This window comes from Pelodiscus sinensis, chromosome 28, assembly GCF_049634645.1.
Source record: "Pelodiscus sinensis isolate JC-2024 chromosome 28, ASM4963464v1, whole genome shotgun sequence".
Lineage (NCBI taxonomy): Eukaryota > Metazoa > Chordata > Testudines > Trionychidae > Pelodiscus > Pelodiscus sinensis.
In genome coordinates, this window is record NC_134738.1 from 13866185 (window position 1) to 13885368 (window position 19184).

General features: G+C 42.2%; 1 protein-coding gene across 1 annotated transcript in view; it reads left to right on the forward strand.

Annotated features, from left to right (window-relative positions):
• Positions 1–19184, forward strand: part of UNC5D (unc-5 netrin receptor D) — a 359887-nt gene that overhangs the window by 193866 nt on the left and 146837 nt on the right. The window contains exons 6-7 of the mRNA XM_075910658.1: positions 5062–5205; positions 13523–13626. Coding sequence (XP_075766773.1) covers positions 5062–5205; positions 13523–13626 — 248 coding nt within the window. The remainder of the gene's footprint in view (positions 1–5061; positions 5206–13522; positions 13627–19184) is intronic.

The window sequence follows — 19184 nt, forward strand, 5'->3', positions numbered from 1 at the left end:
GAAGAAAGCAGTCTAGATGTAGCCCACCAGGGGAATGAAAACCCTCGCTCTGGTTTTAGATTGTAGCCCTGTTTGGCGCATCGATGTGTTTCTATAATTAAAAAAAAATAAGGTCATAATTTAATTCTCTGGTTGGTTTTTTTTGAACATTCCAGAAGGCACCTCCAATTAGTTTTAAAATACTTCGTCGTTTGGGTTCCCCACAGGATCAGGCCTGCAAAGGAGTAACTAGAGTTCTCCTGCCTGTTAAATAAAAGGATTGCAGCAATAACGGCTGTCAGCATTTTTCTCATTTAAACAAATAAAGCTGACAAATGATGAAGTTGTGTACTGCTGTGTTATGGTTCGTACATGCCGAGCAATTATTCATCTGCTGCCAGCGTTCGTCTATCTGCGACTAAACCATACAGCAGCACCGAGAGCTGATTAGCATATCAGTACCACAATCATAATTTTATATTCTGTAAGGCTGTGCTGTATAACAAAAGATGATGGTTGTAATTTGCACAATAATTTAAAGGGTTGGACGTTCCGTGCGTTTTACAGCCATGCAGGTACAATTCGGTTCATACTGATGACATGCTAGCTTTTGTTTGGATGGAGTTGGGGTTCTGCCTGTGGCATTAGCTATGAACAATTTGGCGGGTATCTCTTAGGCTAGGGGTTTTCAAACTTTTTTTTTTTCCTCACAACCCGGTTAAAGAAAGTTGTTGATGCTCATGACCCCACACAACTATCCAACACAATTCCGGGGTGGTAGGGAGTTCAGGGCTGGGGTAAGGGATTGGGGTGCTGGGTCAGGCAGATGCTTACCTTCAACGACTCTGTCAGCAGAACAGCAGGGATTCTCAGGCTGCTTCCTGCCTGCCCTGGCACCTCAGACCGCTGGAAGCAGCCAGTAGCAGGTCCAAGGCCTGGGCAGAGGGGCACAAGCCATTCTGCGTGCTGCTCTCATAGGCAGCCACCATACACTCCAGCTCCCATTGGCTGGAAACCAGCCAATGGGAGTGTGGAGCTGGGTCTGAAGGGGAGGGGCAATGCCTGGAGCTCCATGACTCCCTGCTTAGGAGCTGGACTCACTGCTGGCTGCTTCTGGGGTGCAGTGCAGCCTGGGGTGCCACGACAGGGAGGACACCTGCTGAGCAATCCCCCACTAATCACCTGATCACCCTGCAGCCAAGCAGCCTGGTGCCTGGCATTCCACGACCAGTCCTGGGTCATGACACGTACTTTGAAAACCACTGCTTGGTACTATTGGGTGGGACTGGAGTGAGGAGAAACTGCAGTACATTCCTGCTGCACCAGAGGGGGCAACTTTGCCACGTTTTTCTTAAGCCAAGTCTTGCTTCCTGCCTGTGGGTATCTCTTAGGGGTTTTCAAACTTTTTTCTCATGACCTGATTGAAGAAAATTGTTGATACCTGTGACCCAACATAATTATCTCTTTTGAATAGAGTGTGGGCTCCGGGATGGGGCTGGGAATGGGGGTGTAGGGTGCAGGAGGGGGTTCAGCACAGGGGCAGCATATTGTGGCACTGGGCATTAGCAAAGCTCCAGAGAAGGGCAAGTAAAATGATCAGGGGTTTCGAACTGGTCCCATATAAGGAGAGATTAAAAAGACTGGGACTTTTCAGCTTGGAAAAGAGAAGACTAAGGAGGAGAGACACAGTGCACAGTCAACCTGTGGAACTCCTTGCCTGAGGATGTTGTGAAGACTAGGACTATAGCAGGGTTTAAAAGAGAGCTAGACAAATTCATGGAGGTTAAGTCCATTAATGGCTATTAGCCAATATGGGTAGGGAATGGTATCCCTAGCCTCTGTTTGTCAGAGGGTGACGATGGATGGCAGGAGAGAGATTGCTTGATCATTACCTGTTCGGTTCACCTTCTCTGGGGCACCTGATATTGGCTACTGTCGGCAGACAGGATACTGGGCTGGATGGACCTTTGGTCTGACCTAGTATGGCAGTTCTTATGTTCTTATACTCTCTGTAAAATGTTAGCAGTACAGGGTCTATGAAACACAGGTAGGTGGTTCTGGAAGAGTCCAAATCTAATAAGCCACTTCTTATATAGGATGGCTTTATCCTGCCCAGCATTAGGCAGATCTGAAAGTCCTCTAATATTTCCTGGGTGCCTACACTTCGCCCAGCTAAAAGCTGCATTGGCAATTTGCTTTGGTCCAGGGCTGCCACTAATGGAGTCTTTTGCAGCTGTCCTCATCTTTAATCCACAGGTCAACCTACACACATAGCTGAGCACAGAAAGTTCCATTTCTCTGAGCTGTTCCAATTCGATATGGGGCTGGCGGTTGCTTTGCTACAGTTCTGAAGCAGCTCATGGCACTGCTGAGTTCCCTGGGCCGTGTTCGCTTCATAATCCCTTCCATTATGACCAAAGAGACAGGGAACCTTTATAAACAGCTTTGCTCAGAACTGCAGCCTCAGGGTGCATCTACACGGTGGCGCGAGCTCCAAGTAAGTGACGCAATTTGAGCTACGCAAATTGCACTGCTTATTTTGAGTTTATTTTGAGAGAGTCTACTTTGAAAACTGGCACTGCCAAATGTCTTAATAGATCTATAATCCAACAAAGCCCTTAAGCATCATGGAACAAAGTTTATTGGGACATCAGAATAGCAAGCCCATTCTTTCGGTTGCATTTCAAAATAACGGGCATAGTGTGAAGACGTGGAAAACGCTATTTCGGGACACTGGACGTATCCTGAAATCGCGCCGCTGTCTAGACATACCCTCAGCATGCATTATTTAAATGAAACAAACCAAGGAACTTGTATGCCTGCTTGTTTCAGAATGAGCATTTGAGTGTCTAATAGGACAAATGAGATGACTTTATAAAAGGTCACAGGTTTGGCTGCCGTTGAGTACAGTGACAAAGCAAATAGAGTAGGTGAAAGGAAGTAAAGTGTCCTTTAACCGCTGCTGGCGAAAGAGCACACATTTTGTTTTGCTTTACCACATTTAAGGTTTATTTGACCTCCCCTCTAGTATTCCTGGTGGGCCTTATCTCTACTACTTACTGAAGGAACAGGTTGACTTCCTAATGCCTTTCAGAAGTGAAATACCCAGCTGTTAATGATGCCTGAGATTAAGTGGAAGCCAATTTATGGAGTTCAGGTTTAGAAATTCCTTGCTGCTTTATAAACTTCACAGGCATGAAATATTTTGAGATTGAGTTTCCATTCATTTCCAACCAAGGGGAAATAAGTGTATCAGGATGGCACAAGAGGGGAGAGAGGAAAAAAAAGTGGCAGAAATGAATGTGTTTCATTTTCAAATTAATGCTTTTATGACCAGCTATCTTTCAAATTATTTGTGATACCGTGTATCCAAACTGGATTTGGATTCTATCTCCACTTCCTCCAGATTTCCTTGATGGTATCAAAGATGTGGCTAACTGCCAAATCTTTATCAGTCTAGGGATAGGAGTCTTATGTAAGAAGGGAAAACCTCCCAAAGAAGTCAATAGAATTCCATTGCTAGGTGAAGGAGACCTAGCGCACCTTCTTGTGTAAATTGTTACAGGTTGAACCTCTCTAGTGTTGCATCCTCAGGACCCAACCAGTGCCAAACCAGAGAATTTGTCAGACCATAGGAGGTCAATATTGTCTAGCAGCATTACCAACACTTCCACTGCGTACTGAGCTCTTAGAAGATAATTAGGAGCAAATTAGAGCTAAATAACAGCACAGAACACAGAAAGCCAGGACTGGTGGCTATAAACAAACTTTATGGGGATTGAGGAAACTCGGCCAAATCCATGATAGGTGGACATCTGGCTATCTAAAATCATGCTGGACCACAGAGGTTGCCGGATTAGAGAGGTCCAACCTGTATTTCCTCTTCTCTGATTTGGGTCTCGCTCTAAAATATCTTTTTACCCTTGAGGTGAGATGTATCTTTCTTGAGCTATGCTGGAAATAGCAGAGGTCTCCTAACATACCTTTCTGGAAACTGTGGAAAGGATGGAACTGACTGACTATGGTTGACTCTGTTGTGAACGAGAATGTTAGACAAGATGACACAAAGCAATCTCTGGTCAATAGCAACAATAAGATAAAAGCAATCACATTTCAAGGGCATTTTTAGGAAAGAGGGCACAACCGCAAGTGTGCTTCTGTGTACAGTCTCTACTTCCATGAAGTGTAGTTATACATTAAAACAGTTTTGCTGGTGGTCTTAGTATTGGAGCTAGTTTTTTTTAAAGGACGTGTTTACATTTCAACAGGCAATTTAATAGAAATTGTTGAAATGATTCCTTTAGTCTTATTTTAAAACATTTAGTTTTAGCAATCTGGATGCTCTCTTTCAAAAAAGCCCTGTTTGCATTCAAGAACACCTTTTCCTGAAAGAGCTCTTTCCAAAAAAAGGCGTTCTTCCTCATAAAATGAGGTTTACTGCTGTTGAAATAAACCACCGTCGTCTTTTGATTTAATTTCAAAAACACGGCGGCAGTCTAGACGCAGGTGACATTTTGTGGGGGAAAAAAAGCTACTTTTTTCGAAAAAACCCTGTAGTTTAGACATAGCCTTATAAGAGTCATATATCCCATACGAATGTAGGGTGGGCTGTAAGTAGCAGTCATTCAGCAAGGCAGTCAATCAGTTCTTGTCACACGTATGTTGTCTCCAGTGTTTAATTTGATTGGGCATTAATTGACTGGCCTGTCAGAGTATTTTCAGTAGGCTGTCGAGCTGTGGATGGAGATCCACTCTTATTTTAGTTTATGAACAAATCAAGCCAAGTAAATAAATAAATAAAAGCACTTGGAAAGCAAAGGGCAAAAGAAAAGGTTTTGAAGGCAGACATTACATTGTTACGAAGCCCAAACCTGGTAGGTAATTTTTTCTGACTGGTGCATTCTGACCTGCTCAGCTGTTTGGATTTAATTAGCAGAAATATATTATTGTCAGAGTAATTAAAGCTTTGCCTTGATTAAAAATGGAATTGGTTAATTAAAGAGAAAAGGTTTGGCTAACCTTAGCTTTCTGCCTGAGTCAGATGTCCTGTATCAGCTAATTTCCCATATCTTTCCTGTTCAGGCTTGAAGGTTCGAGAGGTGTTTATCAACGTGACACGGCAGCAAGTGGAGGATTTTCATGGCCCAGAGGATTACTGGTGTCAGTGCGTTGCATGGAGCCATTTAGGAACCTCTAAAAGCAGGAAGGCCTCCGTCCGCATCGCCTGTAAGTGGAATACATGTGTTCTATTCATGCTCTTGCAAGGAGTTGCAATACGCTGCTATGTTAGGGTTAAAGGGAGCGGGGCCCTGGGAAAGCATTATTGTCATTTCTTGCACCCCTGTGAAATCCTACAAGAGCATCCCAGAGAACACCCCCATATTGGTTCTGATGCTGCCGTCTCAAAGCGACTTTTTTATTTTAATGTCGGTTGATGATTTTCTTTGAAGTGCACTCAGCAAGTCTGTTTCTCGCTGAGATTCCGCTTGGGTGGCGGGCACACAGGTGTCACCACAATGCAATGTGCAAAAGAAATGTTAATGCAAATTGAAAACCTACTGGAATGTGCCCTGTTGCTCCGTGCTGATGACAAGGGTCTAAAGACATCTGCAGAGGCACTTCACAATGTACGTCTGCTACATTTTTCAGGAAGAAAAAATATGCAAGAATACATTAGAGGCTTTTGTGTTCTTCTGTTCTAAGTCTGCTTTTGAATATTGAAACACACCATTGGTTGTGTGGGCTGAGGGGGGGGTAGGAGGATGGGAACAGGAAAATGGGGTGATTTTTTAGTTACACAGCTGAAAACAAATCAAGTGAGAAGAAAAAAGCTACAAAGAACGGGGATAAAAACATCCCTATTAAAATCAAGACTAGGGAACAGCCTGCCAGACATTTTAGAGTCCCTAAAAAGAGGAGATTGTTTCCCTATGGGAACAAGCATGTTATTTACAGTACATACATAAAAAGAACCTTTCCTTTTTAAGACATTAAAAGAGCCATTGAAGGAAAGGTCAGAGTAAGTCTAGCTTGGAGTATATTCATCCCACCTGTGAACTAGGCTAGTATTCTACGATTGCCTGATAACTTCATGGCTGCTGTTATATCTATATTAAGTACCTTGGGCTTATCATCTGAACTAGTTCTAGAGGGGTACGGATAGACTACATCCCTTTTTCGGAAAAGGGATGTAAATTAGATGTATCGAAATTGCTAATGAAGCGGGGATTTAAATATCCTGCACTTCATTAGCATAAAAATGTCCGCTGCTTTTTCTGAGAAAAGCGGCAGTCTAGAGGGGGATCTTTCACTAAAGAAAGCTTTTTCTGATAGATCCCTTATGCCTCATAAAATCTTTATCGAAAGATCCCCCTCTAGACTGCTGCTTTTCTCTGACAAAGCTCTGTGCCGAAAAAAAAGCAGCGGCCATTTTTATGCTAATGAAGCGCGGGATATTTAAATCCCCGCTTCATTAGCAATTTTGATACGTCTCATTTACATCCATTTTCCAAAAAAGGGACGTTGTCTAGATGTACCCGAGGTTGAACCTCAGTAATCCGTAACTCTCTGATCAGGCAACATCCGTGGTCCGGCACGATTATACTTAGTCAGACGTCCACTTATCGTGGGAGTGGCCAAATTTCCCACGGCCCCATAAAGTTTGTTGACAGCCATCAGTCCTGGTTCTCAGTGTTCTGTGCTGTTCTTTAGCTCTAAATTATCCCTACATGTCTTTTAAGAACCCAGTAAGTAGTGAAGTATTGGTAATGCTGCTAGACCATATCGTCCTCCCATGATTTGACAAATTCTCTGGTTCGGCACCGGTTCAACCTGTATGGAGATTTAGGAATGACTTTCTCTTTCTTCACACTTTGCCATTGGCTTGGGAAAACAGGCAACAGCTCCCATTGTCACACTAGCAACTGTACTTAGAACAGATGGTGACCAGTATCACATATGCTTCCCGCATTGTTGGACATTCTGCAGAGGGTCTAAACTTCTTGTATCAAAATAGAACCAATGATAATGAGGAGTCCTGTGGCACCTTAAAGACCAATTTATTTGGGCATCAACTTTTGTGAGTAAAAAGTACTTTGTCGGGTGCAGAAGAGGGTTTGACCCATGTAAGCTTATACCCAAGTAAATCAGTGTCGGTATGTCTATACTTCATTCTTCTCTCTGGAGAGGAATGCAAATGTAGACATCCGAATTGCAAATGAAGTGGGGATTTAAATATCCCGCTTCATTTGCAATTTCAGATGTCTACATTTGCATTCCTCTCTCTCTCGAGAGGAATGAAGTGTAGACATACCCTGTGTCTTTAAGGTACCACAGGGCTCCTTATTGCTTTGCAGATACAGACGAACACGGCTACCTCCCCCTTTGTGACTTATCACCAATAATAATCATCTTGAGCCGTTGTACTGTTAATTACAGCTCCTGGAGTGCAAATAGTGCCATGATTGTGAATCTGTGTTCTAAATGTGTGTCATGTATGGGAGCTGGTCAAAATGTTTTGGTCTGCTTATTAAAATATTAAATACACTATAATCTCTAAGTTATGAACACCAGAATTGCAAACTGACTAGTCAACCATACACCTGGTTGGGAAACAAAAGTCCACAATCAGGGAGCAGAAGAAGACACACCCACCCCAAAAGGGGGGGGGGGTTGGAGAGAGGAAAATGTGTAAATAAAGCACAAGGCCGTGTTACACGAAAACTACAAAAAATGAAAAGTAAATAAAAAGAGATTTGACAAGACTAAGGAACTATTTCCATGCTAAATTTCAATAAAGTTGGTAAAAACCATCGGCATAGTAATGTTTCAAGTCAGCATTACACGGTAAATGTTTAAAGAACAACCCTAACATTTTCTTCAGAGTTGCAGACTTTTGGGGGTTACGTTCCTCCCCAAAGTGTTCACAACTCTGAGTTTCTACGGTGCTTCCCGTATTTTTCATAGTAAAATGCTAACTGTTTTCTGACCTGCTGTAATAGCCTGTATAGTAAGCTATGCTGTTTAAACTATGTCCAAAACATCTTTTTCACTTGCTTGTACTCAGATGGGTTTGAAAGACACCCCGATGTGCTGAGAAGCAAAGCAAAGAATGCGTTTAGAATACATTTCTTTCCAAGCTTTGCACTGAAGGTTGAATTCATCCCTGACTCATCCCTGCTATTACTTCACAGAAGTCAGTGCAGTTGTAATAGTCACCACAGAGGGGGAAAAATCATTATTTGCCAAGTTAGCATGCACACTGCCATTATTTTTGTACTAAGTATGGAGAAAGGCTTTGGTTTTGCAGATACGGCTCATCTGGGCTGAAAAATGTTGATTTCTTTTCATGGTAGCCACTGTACCATAGATTAGAGCACCCAAACAGTATATACAAAAACCATAGCTACCAGGCAAGTTGAATCATGACAGTATTTGTAAAATACTGGGGAGAAGGGGCATAGTTTTCCTTAGGCAGAGGAGCTATTTCTGTCTCAGCCCATCTCTGCTCCTCATGTAAGAATTGCTACACTGCAGTGTTATCACTCACAATCAACAGATCATTATCTCAATGCAGGAGAAACTAGGAAACACAATCAGCAGCATTACAGTGAGGGGGAACATCAAAATCAAACCGCCAAAAGGACAGTATCAGAATTTGAGTGTTATAACACAGAGTAGTCTGTGACTGGAGGTACTCAAAGCTTCCTCTGGTTTTCACTTTAAAATTACATCGGGTGCATTTTTCTCTTGGAGGGATCGGAGCTGTGTTTTTCAGCATTGCTGTTAGTTGAGGATTCAAGAATGTACTTTCTCCAACTCTGGTGTGGTCCCAGTTTATCTTTTCTTTTCAAATCACTACTTCTGGTTATTGGGTAAATACCCAATATTGTTAATCAGTATGGATGCATCTACACTGCACCATTATTTTGAGATAAATAACGTTATTTCGAAATAACAATGCGAGCATCTACACAGCCATTCCGTTATTTTGAAATAATTTTGAAATAACAGGATGCTTATTCCAAAACCTGTAAACCTTATCCTGCAAGGAATAACGCGTATTCCAAAATAGTTATTTCTCAATAAGGTGTGTGTAGATACTCCACTGCTGCTATTTTCGAAATAACCCCTCCCCAGGGCCAGTCTAAGTTTTTCCTCCCTAGTGCCTCCTGGGGCTCTAAATTGAAATAGCACATCTACATTAGGGAAGCCTACCTCGGACTAATTTTGAGGCTTCCCTGCAGTGTAGATGTGCTATTTCTAAATAAGCTATTTCGGAATAACTGTTTCAGAATAGCTTATTTTGAATAGCCATGCTGTGTAGACGTACCCTATGTAAGAAGGGCTGTAAAGGAAGGAAACAATTTCCAGCTCAGTTATTGACTCACTAGGTGACTTCAGACAAACTAGTTTTCCTTTCTATCCTTCATTTTACCCATCTGTAAAATGGGCACCGTATTTCTCCCATCTGAAGACCATAAATGCTTAGCAAAATTATGTAAGCATCATAAACAGAAATGACTGTAGACACAGTGATATTTTGCCTTAACTACAAATTCCTTTTTTGGCCAAGATGAAAATGGCTTTGGAGTTTGCTTCTACAATGATGCTTCTTTGGCAGAACCAATTTAAACAAAGCATTTGGGCAAGCTAATTGGATAACAAACCCATCCCCTGATTTTTATAAGTGACTGATTTGTCATTGGCTGATTTAGTTTGAATGTGTAAATTCAATTTTTATTTCACTGCGTTAACTGTCATAACATTGAATGAGCAGATAATTCCCCCGTATTGCTGAGCTGAAAAAGACTATTATTCTGAATTGAATTTTTATTGACTTTTCTCTGTGCTATGATTTTTTTCTCCCCCTTTTCAGAGTGAAATGAGAACGAGTAATGAACTGAAGTAGACAGATTGGTTTTGCTATTTGTATTTTTTATATATGTCTATCATACTGATCATGGTGGTAACTGATCACCTGCATAATGCATACCTACCTCTCGTAAGTAATTCTGGATATTTTGCAAATTTGGCAGGCACCGGAGAATGGCATTGCTTCGTTGACCATTTGCTGTGATGTACGAGTGTTGTCCTGGGGGTGGGATGGACAACACAATAGCACTTCCCAGAAAACAGAGCACCAAAGGAGGAGGGACTTTGAGCACAGTTCAGGCAAGCAAAATGAATAGCCTGTGGCTAGGATTCTGTAATACCCCCTGTGAATTTTCAGGAGTTTATTTTGTCATGCACCCATGACAGGTTGTCCGCGATGAACAGCCCAGTTGCTTAATTTGGAGCATGGATTTTTGACTCGAGGAATAGCCCCATGGGGACCCTGGCTGAGAATGTGCAGAGAGCAGTAGTATTTCATTTGAGACCTGGCTCACAGTTACTTGCTGTTACACTGGCTGGTGTGTGGCCTTTTGATTCACTCAGAACCTGTGATTCTGAATCATAAATTTGAAGCAGTATTGCGGTTTATAATTCTCTGAAACAGCAGGTAGCTATTTTTGTAGAACAACGTGGAAGGCAGAGAAAACAAAAGGGTGAATGTCACTCCCATTTTGCTACCAATAAAAGCCCTTGTGAGCATATTTGTATTGTAAGAATTAATGAATAGGACTCAAAATAGTCTGAGGGGTAGCCATGTTCATCTGTAACTTTAAAAAACAATGAGCAGTCCTGTGGCACCGTACAGACCAACAAATGTATTAGATCATGAGCTTACTTGGATAAAATCCACTTCATCAGATGAGTTGGAGTGGAAATTACAGAATCCAGGATATGTCATATAGCAAAGGCTGGTCAATTGTAGGACCAGTGTTAATGAAGCTAATTAAGTCAGGTTGGATGTGTCCCATCCATAGCTTTTGATGTGGAAATGTGAATATCAAAAGTGGGGAAAATTGTCTTTGTAGTATGCTAACCAGCTGATATCTTTATTCAAGCCCAAGTTGATAGTAAATAGGCAACCAATATTCTTTTTACAGTGCCTTGCATGGAAAGAACAACAAAATTAAAAGGGAATCATAACTGTGATATTTGCATCTTTTTTTTCCAGTGAGTGGTTGACTTGGTAAAACAAATCTTCATGTATTTATAAAAATGTATAATAGTGTAACTGATTCAGGACCTCTGCTGGTTAAGGGGGAACATATCTCAAGAAGTTGTAAGCACTGGAGAAAATTAAATCAATAAATCCACCATGGAATTTGAGGCACTCTGTTTTAAAGGAAACGACTTTGTGCAATAGAAACAGACGAACATGGAGCATGTGGTGGTACGTGATGTGTTTGGTCTCTCGTGAGCTTGCAGGGCTGCAAGGAATGTGTCCGGACAAATCCAGATTCCGGCATACGGATTTCCGTGGGTAAAGGGATTCTTTCCCAAGGCTGAACATCAGAAGTTGAACCGCTGGGGGAGGCTGCTTGAGTATCCTCTGCTTCCTTAGCCTGGCACCTCTGTGGAGAGGGATCAGGAAGGAAGATTTGAGCAGAAGGAGATTTACCTGTCCCCTGGGGATCTCCTTGGGGAAGAAAAGGAAAGCTCCTTTTTTGCAAGGGTGTGGAGGAGTGATGCAGGGAATGCTGCCCTAACAGAGTAGCCTGTTGCCGTCGCATGCACCTTCAGAGGAGAAATTTATCCGACGGTGGATCCTACTGCCCGCATCGGTCTTTCGTCCTTCTAAACCTGAAGTATGACCATGGGAGGCACCTCTGGGCTCTCTGCCAGTTGTCTGCATCCCTCTGTGCATCCCACCCACAGGCCTGCCTTTTGCATGGGGGAGCCTGGCGGTCCCATTTTGGGCTTGTAGAAGTCGAATCAGAATCTGCGTTTGTGGAGCTTGGGCTCAATACCAAGGAGGGACAAATCCCATATGGATATGGGGATCGAAAATGGGGTGCCCACATTCAGCACTGCTTAAGTAATCAAAACTTGATGCAAGGGGAGCTAAAGTGATGCTTGAATCTTGTGGTGACCCCCCTATATGGAGGGAATTTCATCCAGGATGATTATCCTAATTTGCACTCTGGTGGCATCCTCCCATGTAAGCCTCAAGTTGTCCTTCCTTGCCATTGGTGTTAGATTGGTTGTTAGGGACATCTTGTGTGGGTGTTTTTTCATGCTTTTCATACTAGTTGAGTTACTTGTGTAACTAGGGGGTCACCAAATGAAATTAATAGGTAGTAGGTTTAAAACAAACAAAGGTAGTTTTTCTTCATGCAGCACACAGTCAACATGGGGAACTCCTTGCCAGAAGATGTTGGGAAGACCAGGACTTTACCAGGGTTCCAAAAAGAACTAGACAAATTCATGGAAGTTAGGTTCATCAATGGCTGTTAGCCAGCAGGGGTAGGAATGGTGTCCTAGCCTCTGTTTGTCAGAAGCCAGGAATGGTTAATAGGGGTGGGACCACTTGATGATTATCTCTGGGCATGCAGTCAAGTACTGGACGAACTGTCATAATTCGCAGCAGTGTCTCCATGGATTTCAAATTGCTAGTGTGGAAGAAAACATTGTCCTCACTCTGAGTTTGTAAGCAACAAGTAGCCAGAGTCAGTTTTATTACGAGCTGCAGCAAGGGAAAAACTGGTCCGGACAGGGGGGAAGCCCCCCCCCCGGCAGATTTTCGAATACAATTAGTCTCCTTCCCATTACAAACACCAATGGCTAACAGTTATTTAGTTCCACCCAGATGCTCCTTATCTCAAGGTCCCTGCCAGAGTCAGCGTTCTATCCTTATCTCCGTATGGAGGCGAGAGGCAAAGGCAGCATCTAATTACAGATCTCGCGTTGTCAGGCCACAGACTTAGCCTGACTCTTGCTCTCTTGTTAACAAGACCAAGATGGCTGCACACAAATTCTCTTATTTCCTTTTCCTGTCTCCACACTAGTTATAGTCCACCCTAAACCGCCTTGTTTTAAATTGCATATTTATTACTAAGTGTCCAAAGAACCTTTGGGCGCAATGTTTTATAAGTAAATATTTGTTGCATTAGCAAATCTAGTCAGACGTAACTGTAGTTAATGATGGGCATTCTAATGAATCATCCTGACACAAAATACAGACCAACTATATTTTGTTTTTAAATAATATCTGTTGACTTATTTTTTCCCCAATGTGAACACTGATGTTTTTAACATTGTTTCAGTATCACTATGTAGCATTCCTGAGGTATTATTTTTCACCTTGTGACAGCCAGAATGGCTTGAGGGGGATGCAGATAGAGTAGGAGAAAGGAAGTTCTAAGTTCTAACCCGAACTCGCTTGTGTGGCCTGGGCCAAGTCACTTCTTTCTGTCTTGGTTTGCCCAGAGGGATAAAAAAAGCTTCCACGCCCATTTTCCAGGGAGGGTATTAGTCAATGTTTGTCAAGTGCTTTGAACGTAAATACTGGTAGAAAACAACTGTCTTATTGTTAGCGTCTTTCACGACATCTAGAACAGCATGAGAAATGGCTTTTGGAGAGCTGCCCATTTGGGCTGTATAGTAGTTCAGATTAACTACATCTGTTATAACACCTGCCGTTTCCTCTTCGCAGACTTACGGAAAAACTTTGAGCAAGACCCGCAAGGGAAGGAGGTTCCGATTGAAGGGATGATTGTTCTGCACTGCCGGCCACCGGAGGGAGTACCTGCCGCTGAGGTGAGAGACGAGCTGCTGTTTTTGACATGGTTATTAGCTGGTCTTTTTTTGGATTGGATGTATTTGGGAGGGAGGGGCAGGAAGAGGGCAGAGATCAACTGGAGTCCATTGTAAAAATCCGGCGTCATTACAACTTTCTATTCTAGAGCCTTTTGCAATGTTGTTAAAACCAAAACATTCATCAAAGTTGCTTTTTTTCCCCCAGCTATTGCTTTTGTTTCGGATGCAAAACCATTTCCCCGTTAAATTACTTTGTTTGAACACAGAAATATGAAAACTGAACGTGTTTACCTAAACTGAACTTTCTTTTTTAGACCTGAAATGTGTGTTGAGATTGGAAAATGTTCCAGTTTATTATTTTCATTGCATAATAATAATACAGGAAATTCTGACAAAGATGATAAAACAAACAAAAAGCCCTTTCAAAAAGCCAGTTTTATTTTTTCCCCAACCAGTTCTAATTCTACTTTTTGTTGTGAGTTAAATTGTACCAAAGGAATACAATAATGGGGGGGAGCAGCGGGAGAGGGGAGATATTGCTAGAACTGGCCTTTTCACCCATGAGAATTCTAGGGTGACTGGAATTAAGTATTTTCTTTAGAGGCTACATATACGACACTGCATGATAACATGGTGTTATCTTCTCTGACCAATCAAAAGCAGAGAAATAGCTGGTAGCCCCTACTTTGAAATGGTGAAAGGTGAGTGTATAAAGAACTGATGAAATGATAATGACGGTACATAGCACTTTGAGTGTCCTCCATGTTCAAAGCCCAGCATACAAACTGACTTCGCCGAGCATTCAGCTGTGCCCCGGAGTGCAGCTGGATCAAACCAATTGTCCATTTTGCATTCTGATCATTTTACGTTTGTTACCTGTTCTGAGGGATGTGAGTTTTTTTAAGCCTTTGTCTCGCCGTGGTTCTCCCTTCGCAAGAAAGTGGCAGGTGATGTTTGAGCCTTTGGGGTTCTTTCTTCCAGATGAAATCTGTAATTACTTAACAAAAGGAAGTGCTTATTTGAACATTTCTTTGCCCTCCCTCTCACTTAACCACCCACTGCCAAAATAGCAGTTTGGAATAGCACAGGCAGGTTGGGGTAAAATAGTTATCACCCCTCCCATGCAAACTCCCTTTCTCTCAATCCCACTCTGTATTACTTTAAAATGGGCAAGAGGCCAAAACTCATGCCTGGTATAAGGGGGGGAAGTGACTCTCTCAAGATCCACACTGCAGACTGCTGTTCAATTTCACTGCTGCTATGCTGCTCTTCTTGCATTTCCACACCGTCCATTCGGATGATTCACTTGTTTTTTCATCTGTCTCCAAAAAGTCTTGGGAACAGTAGCTGCTTTACATCCCAATTCTGGTGTCACTGCACTGAGGTTTGTGGATTGGAAGCAATGATCATTTTGGTTGAGGTGTTGATGTTACTTTCTCTGCTTTCTGGTATAGGACTTGTCAGTGTAGAATTCTACAGCTGGAAGAGACCTCAGGAGGTCATCAAGTCCAACCCTTTGCTCAAAGCAGGACCAACCCCAACTAAACCATCCCAGACAGGGCTTTTTTAAGATGGGACTTAAAACTTTTAGGCAACATCTACACTGCTCAGTTATTTTGGAAGAAGCTATTCCAGAATAGCTATTCCGAAATCGCTTATTTCAAAATAACAAGTCTACACTGCAGGGAAGTTGTCAAAATGAGTCCGAGGCAGGCTTCCCTAATGTAGACGTGCTATCTTGACTTAGAGCCCCAGGAAGAATAACTTAGAATGGCCTTGGTGAGGGGCTATTTCAAAATAGCAGAAATGGAGCGTCTACACACGCCTTATTTCGAAATAGCTGTTTTGGAATAGACGTAATTCTTCGTGGAATGAGGCTTACAGAAGTCAGAATAAGCCGTCCGTTATTTCAAAATTATTCTGAAATAATGGAATTACTATGTAGACGCTCACATAATTATTTCGGAATAATGGCTGTTATTCCGAAATAACTTTGCTGGGTAGAGACACCCTTAAGAATGGAGGTTCTACCCCCTCCGTAGGGAACCCATCCCAGTGCTTCCCTACGTTCCTAGTGATAAAGTTTTTCCTAATATCCAACCTAGACCTCCCCCACTACAACTTGAGACCATTGCTTCTTGTTCTGCCATTTGCTACCACTGAGAACAGCTTCTCTCCATCCTCTTTAGAATTCCCCTTGAGGGAGCTAAAGGCTGTTATCAAATCCGCCCTCACTCTTCTCTTCTGCAGACTAAACAAGTCCAAATCCCTCAACCTCTCTTTGTAGGTCATGTGCTCCAGCCCCCTCATCACTTTGGTTGCCCTCCGCTAGACTGTCTCCAATGCTCCCACATCCTTTCTGTAACGGAGGGAGGGCCCAGAATGCAAAGCCCTAGGGATAACTAAATGCCCAGGGAACTGCATGGCATAACTACTTGGAGTGCTGTTGCGTTATCGATGGAATGTCCTCTCTGAATAGCAAGATGTTCAGCCGTACCCCAGGGAAGGACAGTGGTCCCAGATCAATACACACAGCTACGCAAAGTGATGGTGTTGTCAACTTCCTGTCGGAGTTACGGTCAGCGGTGAAAGTAACTTACAATTTTGTACAGACACTGTCCTGTTGCAACCCGGGTGTCTGCCTGCTTTTTAACTAGCTCCCAGCTGTCTTTTGCCGCAGCTCAGCCTGCTCTTGCCGGAGCTGTGCACCAGGGTGCACCCCCTTCCTTTCACCTCTGGGTAGAGTACGAGGTAGCTGGCTGACCACCTTTGGGCTCAGAGTCCGGGCTAGCCCTCACTGTTCTATGCTGTATTTCGAGCTCCAAAATGCCGGAGCTGCATCTGTGGTGCCGCTATTTAGCGTCTTTTGATAAACAGAAAATCTGGTGTCAACCAGAAGTTGTTTGCCTCTGATTTCAGTTCAAATCACTGTGGCATTTATTAATTGGAGGGACAAAAGAAGCAGGGGAAATAAACTGCAAAGAAAGAAAGCACACAGTCTCTGAGTTAGAGAGAAAACATGCTGGGCAGATGCCATCAGAAACCTAGGAAGAGTTGAGAAACGAGGCAAACTGGGATACAAATTAAAAGATATATTGCGGGCTCACTTCGAAATAAAGGTTGGAAGGAGGGGAATGTGCATCTACATATCTTAGCACTCATTTCTCAAGAGAATTTCTGCTACTGCGTCTACCTCCATTGTATTTAATTTTACCCACTACTCAGTTTACTGTCCTTGGGAGACTCATTTTTTGCCATTTATTCTGCAAACATACAGACTTCAGGGTGAGCAGAAAGTGTGTAAGTGAAAAATTATACAAATTTCAGGCATTTTCTTTGGAAACAAAGGACAAATTTTAACCCACTGGGTAAATAAATGCTATCCAACCTAGCAAGTGTGGTTTGCTGAACTGAACAATTATATAAATTTGGCTATTTCCAGTTGCAAATAGCTAAACATTCAAAAGTCATTTTCACTGTTGGAGTTCAGTAATTTGAAGGAAAGGGGGTAAGAAATGATGGTGATTCAGAGCCAACATGTTTTGAATTTTACCGAGGAGCTGAGAATTATCAGTACTTTTTCCATATGAAAATAGATATCCAGCTCTGGAAAGTGTGATAATGTTCAGTAATTGGTTACGCATTTTTATGCAATTACTGCCTTTTAAAACAAACTGGGCCAACTATGTTCCTGATGTAATCTCAGTGGATTTTCACATGCTGCCGTCTTTATTATTAAAGCATTAAAGGGGCATTGCTTGAGATTAGGCGCAGTAGCGTGTTCTTTTCTGACTGTTCAACATTTCTCTTACCAGAATTGAATTCTCACCTAAATAGCAATTTTCTGTTGTAGCCCTTAATGGCTCAGATTAGCATATTAAAACCTTTCATCTTCTGAGCATGTACATCATGGATCATTTGGACATTAGGAAGAACTTTCTACCTGTCAGGGTGGTTAAACACTGGAATAAATTGCCTAGGGAGGTTATGGAATCTCCATCACTGGAGACATTGAAGAGTAGGTTGGATAGACGTCTATCAGGGATGATCTAGACGGTGCCTGGTCCTGCCATGAGGGCAGGGAGCAGGACTCGATGACGTCTCGAGGTCTCTTCCAGTTCTAGCATTCTATGATTCTATGATCATCTGAATCTTAGAGTGGGAAAAGGCTTTATAGGTTGGGAGAGAGAGATCCTTACCCCCACCAGCTGTGGAGAATGGAAAGGAGAGGTTATATCTTCTTTGGAACCATCTGAGAATGCTGGAGTGAATCTTAGCAGAAGTGTTGAATAGAGTCATTGCAGTTGTTCAGGTAATTACGTTAGAATTGGATACATTTGAATTAAATGCTGCTGGTATTTATCAGTGTTGTAAGTTTTTATTTTTTGTATTATGGCACTCAGAGCTTCTGGTACATACACTTCCTCCCTTTCCCTTTCCCCTGAGCTTTTAATTGTAATTGACAAGGTGAAGCATTAAATCATAGAATCATAATGGCTAGACCTACACTGCACAGTTATTTCAGAATAAGATATTCCGGAATAGTTATTCTGAAATAGCTTATTTCAAAATAGCACGTCCGCACTACAGGGAAGCCTCAAAATTGGTTGGAGGCAGGTTTCCCTGATGTAGATGTGCTATCTCGATTTAGAGGCCCAGGAGGCACCGGGGAGGAATAACGTAGAATCGCCCTGGTGAGGAGCTATTTCGAAATAGCAGCAGTGTAGCATCAACACACGCCTTATTTCGAAATAGCTATTCAGAATAGGTGTTATTCTTCATAGAATGAGGTTTACAGAAACCCAAATAATCTGTCTATTATTCTGAATTTATTTCAAAATAACGGAATGACTGCGTAGATGCTTGCATAGTTATTTTGGAATAACTGTCGTTATTCCGAAATAAGGTTGCTGTGTGGACACTTCCATTGAGACATAGGATCAGAAGGGACTTCAAGAGGTTACCTAGTCCACCCCCCTGTGCTAAGGCAGTACTAAATATACCTAGATCATCCTTAACAGGTGTTGGTCCAACTTAGCCTTCAAAGCCTTCAATGACTAATATTTCCATACTGCCCTAACTGTTCCATTGCTTAGCCATTGTGATATTAAATCCAACTCTTACAAGGTGAACGCAGGGCAAGCTTTTTGGGACAGTTCAGGGTGGAAGCCGGAGTAGCTGAATGACATAGGTGTTCAAAACTCATAAAATTAGACTCCAACAATCATGATTGGCTTAAAAAAATGTGGGATATAAAACTACAGAACTTGGTTTCTTTTTATTTACCTTCCTGGTTTTGAGGCTTTAGGGTTGACATCTTAACACTTTTCTCCAGAAACAGGAAGAGCTAGGAATTTATATATATATATATATACATATATATTTAAAGTAAGTTAAGATTCTCCAGCAATCTCATGATTTTAAAAGCTGGGGTTTTAAGGAAACACTAAATATGGTGAGACTCAAAAAAAAAATTGCAAGAGTTGGCCACACAGCTGTAAGTTCAGAGCAAGTCTATGCAGAATATTGAATGTTACACTACTAATTGGCATAGGTTT